The sequence below is a fragment of the Tricharina praecox genome, assembly GCF_024521635.1.
Source record: "Tricharina praecox strain CBS 144465 chromosome Unknown BZA05scaffold_1, whole genome shotgun sequence".
NCBI lineage: Eukaryota > Fungi > Ascomycota > Pezizomycetes > Pezizales > Pyronemataceae > Tricharina > Tricharina praecox.
This window is the reverse complement of record NW_026250403.1, coordinates 1490273-1505912: the sequence shown is the minus strand read 5'-3', so window position 1 is coordinate 1505912 and position 15640 is coordinate 1490273. Positions and strand designations below refer to the sequence as shown.

Genomic DNA, 15640 nt, shown 5'->3' with positions numbered 1-15640 from the left:
TCGATCCAGACTCGAGCCGGTTGGCAGCGGAATTAGCACTTTCACTTTCACTATTGCATTCGCTTTCGCTTTGCGCGATGATGAATATTCATGATGCAAAGACAGCGCGAAGAAAAAGAAAGGAAGGGGAGGAAAAAGCAGAAAAAACGGCTTAGCCGTGACGATATCAGCCTGGAAGCTACCTACATCTCTACCTACCTTCTCTATGGAAACCGAACGTCCCTTTCTGCGGTCAGTTGTGATTGGCTGGCCTCGACTACCTGCTGACAACGGTGAAATGAGATGAGCTGCCTCACACCCCTCCCCCTCGTCCTCCTGTCATCGCCATTCATCGCGGATGCATCGTCCTCGGGCAAGGAATATCTTCAGGCACACATCAGACGTCCCAGGCGGGATGCAACCATGATCCAGGGCACGTATAGCATGCACACAGGGCTAACTGCTAGTACTAGTACAGTTGACGGTTTCAAGTCCATCCAGCGCTACGAAGGGGCCAATAACCCACGAGTCCAACAGCTGCCGCCCGCCTCGTTGTGTTCTGCGCAGCGCCTACATAACTACAACTTCGATCGTCAACAGCTGGAAGTGAATGGCCTCGCCTCACCCCACCCCACCCCCCGCCGCGCAACTTCGGAGGAATGCTGATGCGCAGGACGAAGCTGGCGAGTGTCCACGGGCCCGTGGGCCGTTCATGGTTGACTGCGGTACTGTAGTGTACCTACTACATACACGAATATGCCAATACCCGTGATCTTGCCGCTGCAGCCATGGTCCATAATGCAGTGCATGCAGCAGATGAACTCTGCATGTCATCCTTTGCCCGGCCCGCGCCACAAACGAATGATGAGAAAGGGGCCATAGCAGCCACATGGTTATCGGTAAATATGTAGGTGCTAGTTAGTACAATACCTACCGGTAGCTATCCGCAGAACGAGTGCAGAGCTGGGTATGTACCAGGAGCTGCCAATAAGTGGTGCCTCACCAACATTACGAATTATAAGCACTAGTCTATGTTGGGAGCGCACTAAGCCAGATATAATGAAATGAGTGAGTGGTTGTGACTAAGTTGTGTGGGGGAAAAACGCTAAGTTGTATGGGGGAAAACCTGGTGAGGCAGCACTTACCCTTACACCCGAGTACTATATAGATACTGCTTACTATTCCCTTCACTCGCCATACGACCATACTTAGCTGTATGTACCTATGTTGACAAGGCTACAGAGCTGCAGCTACATATACCCACGTTACGTGTGGCATTGTTGTCACCAACTGCAGCAGCCGAAACTCCACCCGGACCGGTGGTAATGAGTATGTATTGTACAATACTTAGGCATCTTGTTCACGAGAAGTTATACAGGTATGCATACAGCTCCACAAGGCAGCATAATCTCACCCAACATATTGTGCACAGTGCACACGGTGAAATAATAGGGGCATGCACGCAGTACATGCAACCAAGTGCCCTACAACGCCTACCCAGGCCAAATCAAAACTTTCTGGCGGACCTGCGACAAGAGCGGATCTTCGATGTCCTCGGAAGAGTCGCTTTCGTGTTCGAACCCGACATTTGTCCCACATCCTACACTACACACAGGCGAATGGTTCCCATAAACTGCCGCGGTCATACACAAGGGCAGATCTCTGCGTCTATACTGGCCAAGCAAGGACCGTTTTTCCAAAACAAATTCCGAAAACTCGAGATCTGAAACCCTGATTTCATCTAGGTCCCCAGTAGTTAGAGTCGCACAGCAGAGGGAAGACGGAGCCCTACGGTACTACAAACTGTCACGCCGGTGAAGGGCGGAGCTGACATTCCACGAATAGCCGCGGAACAGCCCGCCACCCGCGTTTCCCAGGTCTACTTACACTCGAGGGTCGACAGCCTACATACTAGAGGTCCTCAAACCTTGCCGGGTGATCTGACCGGCTGGAAACCCATCAAGAAAGATTGACCAATAACGATGTCCAGCCATGAAATTCGGGTTTGAGGACCTTGCCCTGCGGGGCTGGCCAGGTGAGTAGCTCCGAGTACATCCAGGGTACATCCCTGACTTCTGAGCCCTTTCTACACCACCCAGTCCTCCTGCCCGCTGACTGGAGTCAATCCTGCTCGGTGACTAGAGTCATTACTTGAATGACTCCAACTGTGCGAGTTGATTAACTCTTGCAATGCTTCCTGGGCAACTGCCAATAGTCTAAGGCCAATGGTATCTGTACCGATACTAATGTATTCCCATGTGTATGAGGTATATCGCCAGCTTGCTGGGTGTAACACTCCGTCGCTTGCTGAGTTGCACATCCTCTTCGCCATCATCGGGTTCGAAAATGGAGTTTGCGCGCGGATGTTGGAGTATCAGGCAACTCAAGCACAAATTTTCTTGTAGATACACTAGTTCTTAATCCCGGAAACTACTCACAACCCACCTACCCATTACGGCAAACTAAAGGCGGGCTAGAGGCGAGCTAGAGTTCCTGAAGTCACCCAGACGACTTTTTCTGAGCTGGAGCACAACACCCAGTAAAATTAAAAGAGCTCTATAGCATGATAGAGGAAGGGTTAAAGTAGGTCGCTATAGAAGCGAAATAAAAATACAAAGCGTGGTGAATTAATTTAAGCGGGTTGAAAAAAACTAATTTGTATGGGGAGGATTTGGGAATGTCGCAAACAATAGCATGCACTAAGGCTCTAGCGCTCTTTTAATTTCATAAAGCGATAATACGAGTGACGGATAATGAGCCGTATTCAAGCCTTAGCGCCAATTGATCCTTGCTCACCCCAACTGAGCTCGCGCATGAGTGCTATTCGACTTGGACCTCCTCAGAACACACGCAAATAGGTCAAAATTGGGGGCCATACGGCCCAAAAATCTTCACAATTACGAAAATTACTTGCTCTGTGTTCGAAAAATTGCCTGCGGCGCAGTTATTAACCCCCATTTTTGGCGTAGACACACTATAATCACTCGTGATTTGTCAGCCAAAATGAATGTCGCAATTTACTCCGGTTATAGGCGTCCCCAACCATAGCGGTGCCGGGAAACCTGAAAGATCGCCAAACCAATAGAAACACCTAATCACCTAGCCGGCCAGGTCACCCAGCAAGGTTTGAGGACCTCTACTCTGCAGGGCCTAATTATACTCGCCCTCCCGAGTCCCAAGTCCAGCGGTGCCATTTCCACCGTCCAGATCGGTCGGTCTGACAATCTAATTCTCATATTTAGCGAAATCCTTTTCCCACCCCAGGATAAATGTAAATGTCTTTCAAGTTTCGACCAATTGGCTCCCTCGTCCCTCGTCCCTCACCGCCCTCGTCCCTCACCGCCCTCGCCGCCTTGCTGCGACGATGGACGATACATTAGAGGGATTTTGCAACGGGTTTGGGATCGAGTTTGGGATGAGAAATGGGGTTTAACTGGGACAACCGGTTAATTTACATAACCACAACACATCCCAAACTCCACAGGTTGGCGTTGCAACCCGAACCTGTAATCACCGCTAAAAAGTTATAGTTGGCTGTGTTGGGAATAGTAAACATGCTCTTCTAGGGCACATAAGGAATGGCAGAGGAATAGCGTTGAAATGGTGAGCTTGGCTTGCGTAAGTCCCATTGGTAGCGCCATACTATCCTCATCCCCAACCCGGGATTTGCAAAACCTCTTTTTCTGAAGTTTGGGTTCGACACGGGAAATTGCACTAATATCGTAGCCAACTTACATCCCCAACTCGACTGCAAAATCCCTCTATTGGAGAAGAGAAGAGTGGATCATCCGCCCGCATCCGCCAAAAAAAGCCACATACAGTGCAGACGGTACATGTCGTTGCTCAAGCTCCAACAACAATCAACAATCCGAGTCGGTCCGCCCGCGGCCGCTTGTTGCGGGTTTGGGATTTGGGATTTGGAAGGGAGTACGAAAGCCGAATCCGGCGGCGCACTCTCAGTATCGACTTCAGGGGGATAAATACTGATTGATTGAGTGAGTGAGTGAATGAGTAAAAACTGGGCTCGCGCGTCGAATACCAATGCAGAACAGAAATGGCAGAAATAAAAATAAAATAATTAATTAAATTAGGCCGTGCGCGTAAACACATGGCTACGGATGCGTCGGGATTTGCCAGCTGGAGCGATTCAGGTCAGCTGGTGTCACACTACATATTACATATGGCCGATTGGAATTTGGAATTTGGAACTGCAGGTCGGCCATAGGTCGTCACTCGAGATGATGCAGTATGGCAGAATTTGCGGTTATCGAAAAAGCCAGATTCGATATTTACTTGGGGAAAGGTCGGGTCGGAGGGCGGTGGGAGCTTCATCAGGCCGAGAGACGAAAGTTGGTTGGACTGTAGTTAGGAGGCGGGGTGTGTATTGCTATGGTCTACAAATGTAGGTCGCAAGCAATTAACGATTAAACAAAAACAAATAAAAGACTAGATTCAATACTGGAGAGTTACCGAGCACAGATAATATGTGAAGCACGAGGAGCCAGCGCATCGGGCCCGACATCCGTACTGGGGGAGACACGGAACACTGAAACAATTTCACCTACTCATGAATCTTGGAAGTTGGATCAAAGACACAGACGGCCCATTGAAGCCTTGATTATGAATGCAATAGCAACGAGTTATATACCGCCACATGAAAGTCGCCCACGATACATACCTCAACTTGTGTTACACCAATCCGCACCTCGGCCTCACTGTCACGGTCACCTCGGGCTCGGGAAAGGACGGGAGACAATTTTCACGTACGGCCGGCTAACGCAACTGCGAGTCTAAACGTTAGTTATGGGGGGTAATGGGCAGTTTCCCTACGGTCGTATCTGGCTGGCGTTTTTGTTCGTGGAGGGGATGATTACCGTAAATCGACGAGAATATTTGGCTTGTGGACAAGCTGGTGAAAAGCACTCTACGCTCGAGTATAGTTACGCCGGTCAGTAAAACCGTAAATCCAAACGATGCAGTGTTCTCCATCGTCCGGTCCGTCCGTCGACGTCCTTCCGCCAAGCCATGGGCAAAAACCTGATTTCGGGCGTGGACCTTGGGTGTCCGAGTGAGATATGGAGCCTAGAGCGCTGTGATAGGGGCCAGGCGCCACACCTTGGGCGTCCGAGTCAGAATACTGCTACTTTTCACAGCTTGTGGAGCGGTGAGGGATGAACTGACGCGGTGGTGCGTAGGGTATCGGTGCTAAGAAATCATCAATCAGCCGAATCATATTCACGTCACTTGGACGACCGTCCTCCACCGTTGGACGGGGATCGACCCGTCCGGCACTACCTCGGACCTGACGGATAACTTTTGCAACCGTCCGTCCGGTCCAGACGATGGAGAACACTGAAATATTGTAGATGCGACAACAGCTTACAGGCCTCCACATGCACCGGTAACATAAGTGTAGTAGAGTAGACATGTGCCCGGCGATCCATCCTGTAGTTACTTAGATACCTAGTTTCGGCTCGTAGATTTTTGGTTGGCTTTGCCATCCTTATGGGCGTGGGTATATTGCTCCACCCACAGGACTCTCCTGGCCGTTTTCTCTCACCAGTACTACGGAAAGGGCCTAACTACCACCGGCCCGAAAGCAATCCACCCAAAGCCGAATCCCGCCGAGTGACCCTCATGACCCTCGAAAAACCTTGTTCGCCAAGCCCGGCTTAGTCCGCTTGATCTACGCGCGACAGAAAAAAAGTCAACCGCCAGATATCGAGTCTAAAAACACAGGTCCCGCCAGTTGCGAACCAACCATCCCGCATCCCCCACCACCACCACCGCCCCACTGCAATGTCGAAACGCCCAATTGAAGATGTCGAGGCCGAGGCTGGCGCCCCTGTGGTAGTCAAGGCGAAGAAGACGAAGAAAGAAAAATCGGAGAGTAAGAGCAAGAAGAGCGACGGCGTTGTCGATGTCGTGATAGGCGCTGGTGCGCCGGAGTCCGTGGAGGCGCTGGTTGTGGAGAAGGAGAAGAAGAAGAAGGACAAGAAGGACAAGAAGGAAAAGAAGGAGAAGAAGGAGAAGAAGGAGAAGAAGACGGTGACAGAAGACGAGGCGACTGAGCCGAAACTGTCCAAGGAGGAGCGCAAAGCTGCGAAGAAGGCCGCGAAGGAGGCAAAGAAGGCTGCTGAGAAAGACGAGTCGAGTACGGATGCTCCTGTAGAGCCGGCGCGACCTACACACACCCCGATGCTGGTAGCGACAGCTGCTAGCTCGACGGCGAGTTATACTCAGAGCGCCGAGCTCACTGCCTTGCCCAACGAGACTATCGAGGCCTTCCTGAAGGAGCACGGCGTTTTCGTCGATGATCCTCACAAGCTCAACCTGCGCCCTATCACAGAGTTCTCCCACCTGCCACCAAACAACTTCGACTTCACTAAATTCAAGACTCCCTCGCCGATTCAGGCCGCTACATGGCCGTTCACACTCGGCGGACACGACTGTATCGGTGTTGCGGAGACTGGTTCCGGAAAGACACTGGCGTTCGCTGTTCCTGCCATGCGCCACGTTCTGGCACTGGCTGCGTCCGGCAAGAAGGACAAGCTCGGCGTGAGGGTTGTTGCTGTTTCGCCGACAAGAGAATTGGCGATGCAGATCTTCGAGGTCTTGGAGAAGTACTCCAAGGATGCTGGCCTGCGTGCCGTCTGTCTCTACGGAGGTGTGCCGAAGGACGAACAGCGCCAGAAGCTCAGGACTGCCCAGGTCATTGTTGCCACACCTGGACGTTTGAACGATCTGATCAACGAGGGAGCTGCGGACTTGAGCAAAGTGTCATATCTGGTTCTCGACGAGGCTGACCGGATGTTGGACAAAGGTGAGCTTTCCCACCCGTCACCCTTGGTAAAAGATGCTGATGGTACTTTACAGGTTTCGAGGACGATATCCGACGCATCATTGGCGCTTGCCCGTCGAAGGAGACCCGCCAAACCCTGATGTTTACCGCCACCTGGCCGCAATCCGTCCGCGAGCTCGCCGCAACCTTCATGAAAAAGCCCATCAAGATCACCATCGGCGAGCGCGACGACCTACGTGCCAACGTGCGTATCAAGCAAACCGTCGAAGTCATCGACCAGCGCGCGAAGGAGCAACGCCTCTTGCAGCTGATCAAGCAACACCAGTCTGGCGCCCAAAAGGACGACAGGATCCTCGTTTTCTGCTTGTACAAGAAGGAAGCCTCCAGGATCGAGGGCTTCCTGCGCTCAAGGGGCTGTAGAGTCGCTGGTATCCATGGTGATCTCAGTCAGCCACAACGTACGCAGGCGTTGGGACAGTTCAAGTCCGGACAATGCCCCCTGCTGGTCGCGACAGATGTGGCCGCTAGAGGTCTTGATATCCCGGCTGTGAAGCTCGTTCTCAATGTCACCTTCCCCCTCACCATCGAAGATTACGTTCACCGGATCGGACGTACCGGACGTGCCGGTGCCGATGGAATGGCGTACACCTTCTTTACCGAGCACGACAAGGTCAGTTGCTATTGCCGCCCCATAGCACCGCCAAGCTAACCAGATATAGGCACACTCCGGAGCGCTCGTGAACATCCTGAAGGCGGCTAAGCAGGACGTACCAGAAAGTTTGCTGAAGTTCGGAACGACGGTGAAGAAGAAGGAGCACTCGGCGTACGGTGCATTCTACAGGGAGAGCGACGGGTTTGTTTTATCCTGCCCTGCTAGCTCTTGATGCATACAGTGCTAATTATATGATCCTACAGAAATGTCAAGGCGAAGAAGATCACTTTCGACGATTAGATTGGGGATTATTGGGCGTATTTAAATCTGGCTTGTGGTTAAAACAAAAGTTTGGGTGATGGGCTATGATGCTGCTTCACCCGTCCGTCCCGTGCTCAACGCAACCAATGTGCATAAGTTCCTTATGCCACCGAGGTTACCCCGTTTGTGACCAGCACAGGGCAAGAACCATAGAAACCAATTCTCTATGTACGCAACAAAAAAACCCAAAGTCCATTCTATAGATCATACCCAAGTAGGCCCTACTTTTCCAATAAGCCAGAACCCGAAATCATATCCAGATCACCTCCCCAGCCTCCTCTCCTTAATAAAGGCCGCACTAACAAGCGCACAAACCGAGAGTCCAATAGCGAACAAAAATGCCACCTGCACTGAGTCCTTATAGCACGCCCTCACGACGTCCCTAGTCTCCTTCGGCAGCGTACCAATAAACTCCAGGCTCTCCCTAACCTTCCTCACGATCTCGTCTGCATCGTCGCCGGTCAGTCTTCTGGCCAACTCGCGCCTCAACTGTCCCTGCACGAGGGTGCTGCCAATGCTAACACCGGCCACTGTTCCCAGCGCGCGGAAGAGGTAGCTGACGGCCGTAGCGACGGCCTGGTCCTTACTTCCCGCGGCGGCGATCAGCGCGACTAGCGACGTCGTCACGCCGATGCTGTTGCCGAAGCCGGAGAGGAGGATGCCCATGCTGACGCCGACGTGCGACGTGACGGTCGAGAAGTAGACCACCAGCACGGAGCCGAGCACGGGCAGCGTGTACGCCCACACCGTCAGCCAGTAGAATTTTCCCGTCTTTTGCATTACTATCCCGCCGCCGAGAGAGCCGGCTACGGAGCCGGCGATGGCGGGGAGCAGTCGCATGCCGGCTTGACGCGCTGAGAGCGCTTCCACCGCTTGGTAGTACAGCGGGACGTAGAATAGAACGGCCATATACGAGCCGAAGGAGAAGAAGTTGGCGAGGCAGCAGGCGAGGATGGTAGGTTCCTTGACGATGTGAGGTGGTGCGAAGGGCTCCGCTGCGACGAGCGACTCTACGTAGATAAACGCCAGGAAGAGGACGAGCGCGATGGAGAGACTGATGATTACTAGGGGGGAGGTCAGGGAGAGGTTGCCGGCTTGGTCAAGGCCAATCAGCAGACTGAGGACTGCTGCCACGAGGACGAATGCACCGAGGAAATCGACCCGGTAGAAACGAGTCTTGAACGTCGTTGGAGACTGCTCAGTCGGCGGCAGGTGTAGGAAGACGCTGACGATTAATATGGCCAATAGTGTTGCGGGAAACTGGAATATAAACGACCTTTTTCTCTCGTCAGTCAGTTGATCCGTGATCAATAACAAAGTGGAAATTGCGGCCACATACCAACGCCAGCCGATAGTGTCCGCCATAAGCCCGCCTAGTGGCGCCCCCGCGGCGGCCCCGCTCGCGAAAACAATATTCAACACGCCCTGCCATGTCCCTCTTGACCTCAGTCCCACAATATCCGACACGAGGATAGAAACGACGGTTGTCATGCCGCCTCCGCCAATGCCAGCAAACGCCTAGTTACACCCCATCAATCAGCCACACATTCCACCTCCAACCGAATCACCGCCAGTCAGAACCCACCCTTGCCGCAACCAGCTGCTCCAATGACGTGCTCAATCCGCACCCCAAACACCCCAGTCCGAAGACGGTGTATGCGAACAACAAGCTCGCCTTGCGGCCGAAAATGTCGCTCAGTTTTCCGTATAGCGGCTGGAAACTGGTGGTCGTGAGGAGATACGCGGTTGCAATCCACGACGTGCGATTAAGCTCGTGGAGGTCATTTCCGATAGCTCCGTACGATGAGACGACCTACACAGGCGGATTAGTATTTGGAAGTCGCGCGGTAGGTCAGCGGTCTCGTACGATAGTATTGTCCATTGCCGCAAGAAATATCTACAAGATCACCACCGCATCAGCGAAACAGATCGTAGAGCAGGGTAGTCGGATATGCTGTTCACCCCTAGACCCAAAGCTGGGAGTATATACTGGATCTTGACGCCGGGGATCTTTGGTTTGTCGAGGTCATCTTCATCCGGCGAGCCAGCCTGGGCTTCGGGATCGATATCGTCCAGCTTTGGCAGCAGCGCATCCCGCTCTGACGCCGGTGGCGCAGGTAAAGCTCGTGCCATTGCTTTCTTCTTTGTTGGTTGAATTTTCGAGGCGGGGCAGGGCGGGGAAGGAGAATGGATATCGCGTTGCAAAGGGAAGAGCTGAGGTCGTGGTTATAAATCAAATGAACTGCTGCGCGGGCGCGACGCGCTATGATCTGGCGCCCTGGATCTCCGATCTCCGGTGCCGGGAACGGCGGTGAATAGAATGGCGACTATCTGGTACAATTTCTAAGCAGTTGTAGGTGATCAAGTACCAGAGCCATTCTCCCCTCCGATTGAACGACAAGCCTCGCCTTATCAATCAACAATATAAAGGTACTCTGCGATTAATAAATACGCCATCTAGGTAGACACTCGCGTTCTTTCGCAAACCCTTATTGAATTTTCTCCTCGTCCACTCTCCACGGGAGTCGGTTTCCCGTAACTAAGGCAACGCGGGGCTCGGGAAGAGGTACCGGTGAAATGCATAGCAGCCGGCGAAACAGGCCCCCGACGCAGGCGCAAACGAGGCAAACATTTGGCAGATACAGTAAGCAGTTAGTTACTGCGAAGGCCGGTGGAAAGACCCCGATTCACTGGATACATTCTGCATAGGCACCCCATGCTCCTCCTCGTCGTCACTGCTTCATCCCATCGCTGCGGGATCCACGGAGGTCGAATAACCGAGAGAGGGAGGGAGGGAGAGAAAGAGAGAGAACATCAATTCATTGCTGTACACGGCCTGTCCCAACTATATACCTGTGTGGAGTATCCTTCTGAGGGCCAGACCTGTCGTTGCGTGTGAGTGTCCATGCTCAACTCGGCACCGCCCCCAATAGAGTAATGGACCACTGGTGACTGCAGAAGTTTAACCCCTCCGACACGGCTACTTAACTAAGCAGAACTGCCAAATATTTAGCCCTACAGTCGGTGTCGATCTCCCGCAGGAACTAGCCAGCCAGCCACACGTGCGCCTTCTCACGATCACATTCACTCCGCAACTTTCTGCCCATCATAGTGTATACTATACAGTATGTGTTCAATTCATTCCCCATACTCGCTATCCCAGAAATGTAATAAAAATAGGCCCAAGTTACCTCCCAGCACCAACGCCTCCCATTGCATAAACCCTCACAGTACAGTCAACACCCGCGATGCGCACCCCCTCCCATTCCATCCCTTCCGTTTAAAACCAGTAAAATGGAAGCCACTCCGCGCAGCGGACATCAAGAAAAGAAAAGCAAATAACTGTGCCGGCAGTTTCCACGATCAACGAAGATGTGAAGTGACTAAACGGTGGCGGTGGGGCAGGCAGAGACCGTCACCGTAGTGGCGGCGGCACCTCCTTCCGCACCTGCAGCCTCGGTGACGGTGACAGTAACTGTCGATGTCTCGAGGGCGGCAGCGGCAGGCTGCGATGTGGTGACGGTGACTGTCTCTGTTACAGCAGGAGCGGCGGCGCCAGCTGCCTCCGTCACCGTGTGCGCGGCAGTGATGGTAACCGTTTTCTGCCGGAGCAGCAGCCGTTTTTTCGGCCGCAGCGGTTGGTTCCGCGGTCACGGTGACGATTTCGGCAGCGGGAGCAGCAGCCGTGTTTTCGGCAGTGACGGTAACCGTTTCAGCGGCGGGAGCTGCAGCAGTAGCCTCCGCTGTCACGGTAACGATAGAAGTGCTGACAAGTGTCTCGGCGGCGGCCGCAGCAGCAGGTACGGTAGCGGTATACTCCGCCGTCGCCGTGACGGTAACGGCAGAAGGAGGAGCGAGGGTGGTATCTTGCTGGTCGGCTGCGGGGCTCTCGGCTACTGTTGTTTCCGCGGCGGCGGTCTCGGTCACAGTCTGCTCGAGAGCAGTGGTAGCAACAGGTGTTTCGGCCAAGGTCGTGGTACCCTCCACGCCCTCGGTGGCAGTGGCAGTAGCAGCTGGGGCTTCCGTAGCCGTCTGGTCGACCACAGTAGTAGAATCTGCGACTTCCGTCACCGTAGCAGCGGATGTCTCGGTGACAGTTTCCGCTCCCGTAGCGACCGGCACCTCAGTCCCCACCACAGTCTCGGTCAAAGTGACGGCGCCGGTAGCAAGAGCCGGCAGTCCCGTCCCCGTGCCCGTAGCCGACAAGACAACGTCGGTCCCGGTTCCCGCCGTGGGAATCATACCCTCGAGACCTGTCGGCACAAGTGATGAGAACTCAGAGACCGTCGCGGCTGCTGTAGTTGACACCTCCGCGGCCGCAGTCGTAGTCTTCCCCCGGCCACCTCCATGTTTTCCGCGGTTTCCACGGTTGCCGCGCAGACGCGCGAATGAACCTAGGTTTAGACCACTGCCGAAGGGGGCTGGAATGGGTGTTAGTCCATACAGCCGTGGTGGTGGTGTAGCATTAGGGAGGATATGTGCGTACCAGCTTCTACGTCTATGGCACTCAATGCTGCGACGACGAGGAGGGTGAAGGCGGAGAAACGCATTGTCGAGTAGGTATTTTATATGGACCGGGAGGCGGTAAGGAAGGTACGGCTAGAAATATCCACAAGAAAGTATTTTAAAAGACTTAAAGAGAGCAATAAGACCACCTGGGCCGGCTGAAAGTAGTGATGCGGAATCGAAAGGGAGGGAGGGCGGAATGAGTGTCTGGCTGATGAGAGAACGAACTCAGGACGACACTCCGGGCTGGATATATAACCACATCCTTCTTCTCCTCCCCCTACTCCTGCTCCTCCTCATCATCATCCACCTGTTGAGAAGGGGAGGAACAAGTGGTCGCTGCGAGATCGGACCATGACATATCCTCCCAAGTCTACAAGGAAAACATGTTTTAACATCGTCACGTCTGCCTCCCCGTCCCCATCTCCCACCCCCTAGCCCTGGCAAGGTTGCATACATACGGTACCTGCATTTCCATCCATCGAGGCCAAGTATGTACATACCTCCTCCTACATACATAACCCAACTCCGCATTTCCACGTGCAGAGTGTGCGGAGTGCGGAGCTGAAGACAGTGACACCCCCACAAACTGTCCGGAGGTAGAGTGCTATGTCGCACGGCTGGGTTGGAGTAACCGAAATTCCCATGGCCGTTAATTTATCCTCTTCCTGCCTGTAACGTGGCGAGGTTTCGCGCATGTATCGACTCGCTGGTACGGCCGGGGTTGGATGGATGGATGGCGGCTAGATAGCGCTCCCGGCGCCGGCACCGGCACTGGTGATGACTGGTGTGGTTGCCGGGCGGTTGGAATTCTGTGTAAGAGTACGAGGATCTTTGGGACCTGGAGACGGCTCCCGCTTGTGGGTTTAGTTAAGCTCAACCACTCTATTCGATTCGGATGCTGGTGGGCTGATTAACTTGGCCCATGAGCTTGGTTAGGCATGTGCTTCCGACTTTTATATTCTGCCCCGTACCGTACCGTCCTCTGGAAAGACAATTAATCCATAACGTTCTGGATAAGAAACGACAACTCGAGCTAGTATACCTACACAAGTGAGACCTTTCGTTTCATTTCATTACAATTCTCCGCCGCAAAAGTACGCAACAAGAATAAAGATGCAGAACAGATATCATGAGGGGTATTAATTGAAAAAGCAAAGTAAAGCGAATCATATCAGCAGTCACTTCTTGGAGGCTCTATAGTAGCCAACCAAAATTCCGTTTGGCGCAAATACGCAATGATCAGGCAGACTTATCAACCGTCTCGCCCTGCGGAGTTCTGGGCGGAGAGATCATCATGCTTCCGAGGATATCATGGTCCTTCTGTACCATTCCCCAGTCGCCGACTTCCTCGTTATGGAACTCGTGCGCGTCAATGCCCATGACTTCGACTTTCTCGGGTGCGCGGATGGAAAGTCCGGGGATGTACTTCATCACGAAGAGGATGATTGCCGAGGCGGTGAAGGCATAGGCCGAGATTGAGACCACGTCTGCCAGCTGGTAGGCGATCTGAATGGCGTTTCCGTCGACGGCTCCAGGGGCGTTGGTCACGCCGTCGAGCATGCTGACTGGAACAGGCGTTAAAAATAGAATAAATCAAGGCGGAGGGAGAAACATACTATCGGAGTGGGCGAAGATTCCCGTCAAGATGGAACCGACAATGCCGCCAATGCCGTGCAGCTTGAACACATCCATCCCCTCGTCGATATTGATCCAGTCAGTGACGTCCTCGAGGGACGCACAGACAGCAGCGGTCACGAATCCTATGAGGGCAGCAGACCAGACGGGGACGTAACCGGCGGCAGGAGTGATTCCAACCAAGCCCGCGATGGCACCCTCGCAAGCACCGACGACCGAGAACTTGCCGTTCTTGCGGAAGTAGTCCGTCAATACCCAGCCCATAATACCGGTCGAGGCGGCAATGTTGGTGTTGAACATGGCGTACCTGTTCCACTGTCAGATATAGAACCTCAAGCATCCAAATGTATTCCATACATCGCACGGACAGTCGCGTTAAGAGTCGATCCTCCATTGAAGCACAGCCAGCCGAACCAGATGAAGCAGGTGCCCAGGAAGACCATCGTGACATTGTGAGGACGATGCTTGACGCTGCGTTCCTTACGCTTTCCGAGGACCAGAGCATACGCTAGTGCCGACATTCCCGATGCAATGTGAACGGGGCCTCCACCAGCGTAATCAAGTGATGGTAAGTTGTACAACCATCCGTTCGAGTTCCACGTCCAGCATGCGATGGGACAGTATACAACGGTTGCCCAGATGAACGAGAAGACCAACGAAGGGACGAGACGGCCACGCTCAAGAGCACCGCCGATCATGATCTGCACGGTGGCAACGCAGAAGAAGCACTGGAAGACGGCGAACAGAATCTCCGGCAAGAAACCGATGGGTTTCGCAGCCACATCCCTCAGACCGATATGGCGAAAGTCGCCGATGAACGGTCCAGCGGTTGGCGAGTAGGTCAGGGTATATCCAAAGACCCACCACTGAAACGAAATGGTAGCCGAAACTAGAAACGACTGCCAGAGCAGGGCGAGAGAGGCTTTTCTTCTGGCAAGCCCACCGTATAGTAATCCGATGCCTGGGATGATGGGCCAGACGACAGCAGTGCAAGCCTAAGACGCAATGTTCAGCACCAAATCTGCACGAAACCACAATCAAAACACCATGGTTCGTACCATAATCCAGACCATGTGATACCCGTTGGCATCAAACGGAGCATTGACGTTTACGACATGGGGATCCCCGCCATTGTCGGGTCTACTGGTGTTCCAAACGGGGTTCCACTCAAGCTACAATTCAAACATCAGTAATCGTGCAAACAAAAATACCAAGGTTGAATTAGGAGTAGGGACGAGTTTGACAGACCTCACTCATCTTGGAAAACCGGATATGACTTGGAATGTACTGGTGGAGTAGGAGTTGAGAGGATGAATGGGAGGTTGGAGGTTTTAATGTTCCTAGGAAAGAGGGTGGGGGTTGAAAGACTTAGGGGTCGGGGGCTGTGGAAGGGTAGAGGGGTAGGGGGGTTGGTTGCTGGTTGCTGCCCGGACCAGCTTGGGTTGCGTCCCAGATGGGCGGAGTGGGTTGAAGGATACGTAGGAACCTTAAATTTACTTACCTACGGTACTTGCAGGAATCTCGTCCAGCCAGCGGGTTATATATTCTTTGATGTAGGTACCGTAAGCATGTCAGATCCAAACGTGCGACTCCCGGTCCGGTGCTCACTGTGCATTTGCCGACGGTTGGTACCCAAAAGTGAACCCAAAAATAACCGACCAAAGATGCACTCACACCGGGCCCGGCGCTGGTCACCTACCGGAGCTTAGTAGATGTAGGAATCGTCAGAGAAGAGTGGCGTA

The 15640-nt window shown here is 53.3% G+C and overlaps 5 protein-coding genes across 5 annotated transcripts; 2 read left to right on the top strand and 3 right to left on the bottom strand.

Moving 5' to 3' along the window:
• Nucleotides 1-212: 212 nt before the first annotated feature.
• On the top strand, nucleotides 213-839 carry BZA05DRAFT_382410 (uncharacterized protein). The gene has a single exon (XM_051482112.1). The coding sequence runs from the start codon at nucleotides 283-285 to the stop codon at nucleotides 643-645; it is 363 nt and encodes a 120-aa protein (XP_051344377.1). The 5' UTR covers nucleotides 213-282; the 3' UTR covers nucleotides 646-839.
• Nucleotides 840-5701: 4862 nt separating this feature from the next.
• BZA05DRAFT_13118 (P-loop containing nucleoside triphosphate hydrolase protein) lies at nucleotides 5702-7874 on the top strand. The gene is made up of 4 exons (XM_051478794.1): nucleotides 5702-6802; nucleotides 6856-7451; nucleotides 7501-7634; nucleotides 7697-7874. The coding sequence occupies exons 1-4, from the start codon at nucleotides 5779-5781 to the stop codon at nucleotides 7731-7733; spliced, it is 1791 nt and encodes a 596-aa protein (XP_051344376.1). The 5' UTR covers nucleotides 5702-5778; the 3' UTR covers nucleotides 7734-7874.
• Nucleotides 7875-8015: 141 nt separating this feature from the next.
• BZA05DRAFT_329738 (major facilitator superfamily domain-containing protein) lies at nucleotides 8016-9887 on the bottom strand (the record flags this gene model as incomplete). Its single annotated transcript, XM_051480501.1, has 5 exons — nucleotides 8016-9030; nucleotides 9094-9272; nucleotides 9340-9567; nucleotides 9622-9651; nucleotides 9717-9887. The coding sequence occupies 5 exons, from the start codon at nucleotides 9885-9887 to the stop codon at nucleotides 8016-8018; spliced, it is 1623 nt and encodes a 540-aa protein (XP_051344375.1).
• A 782-nt stretch (nucleotides 9888-10669) lies between these two features.
• BZA05DRAFT_13124 (uncharacterized protein) lies at nucleotides 10670-12396 on the bottom strand. The gene is made up of 2 exons (XM_051478795.1): nucleotides 12241-12396; nucleotides 10670-12175 (listed from the first exon to the last, which is right to left on the bottom strand). Exons 1-2 carry the CDS (start codon nucleotides 12302-12304, stop codon nucleotides 11118-11120), a joined length of 1122 nt encoding a protein of 373 aa, XP_051344374.1. The 5' UTR covers nucleotides 12305-12396; the 3' UTR covers nucleotides 10670-11117.
• Nucleotides 12397-13084: 688 nt separating this feature from the next.
• On the bottom strand, nucleotides 13085-15449 carry BZA05DRAFT_382401 (ammonium transporter-like protein). The gene is made up of 5 exons (XM_051482111.1): nucleotides 15147-15449; nucleotides 14957-15070; nucleotides 14256-14893; nucleotides 13880-14205; nucleotides 13085-13828 (listed from the first exon to the last, which is right to left on the bottom strand). Exons 1-5 carry the CDS (start codon nucleotides 15153-15155, stop codon nucleotides 13503-13505), a joined length of 1413 nt encoding a protein of 470 aa, XP_051344373.1. The 5' UTR covers nucleotides 15156-15449; the 3' UTR covers nucleotides 13085-13502.
• Nucleotides 15450-15640: the final 191 nt, after the last annotated feature.

Bases quoted from the DNA above. Each gene is read 5' to 3' on its own strand.
- BZA05DRAFT_13118 (XM_051478794.1), top strand. From the start codon at position 5,779: ATGTCGAAACGCCCAATTGAAGATGTCGAGGCCGAGGCTGGCGCCCCT. The intron at 6,803-6,855 runs GTGAGCTTTCCC...GGTACTTTACAG, and splicing joins TGACCGGATGTTGGACAAAG to GTTTCGAGGACGATATCCGA. The intron at 7,635-7,696 runs GTTTGTTTTATC...ATGATCCTACAG, and splicing joins TTCTACAGGGAGAGCGACGG to AAATGTCAAGGCGAAGAAGA.
- BZA05DRAFT_382401 (XM_051482111.1), bottom strand. The intron at 14,206-14,255 runs GTATGGAATACA...ACAGTGGAACAG, and splicing joins AACGCGACTGTCCGTGCGAT to GTACGCCATGTTCAACACCA. The intron at 13,829-13,879 runs GTATGTTTCTCC...CGCCTGTTCCAG, and splicing joins AATCTTCGCCCACTCCGATA to TCAGCATGCTCGACGGCGTG.
- BZA05DRAFT_13124 (XM_051478795.1), bottom strand. From the start codon at position 12,304: ATGCGTTTCTCCGCCTTCACCCTCCTCGTCGTCGCAGCATTGAGTGCC. The intron at 12,176-12,240 runs GTACGCACATAT...CACCCATTCCAG, and splicing joins TGCCATAGACGTAGAAGCTG to CCCCCTTCGGCAGTGGTCTA.
- BZA05DRAFT_382410 (XM_051482112.1), top strand. From the start codon at position 283: ATGAGCTGCCTCACACCCCTCCCCCTCGTCCTCCTGTCATCGCCATTC.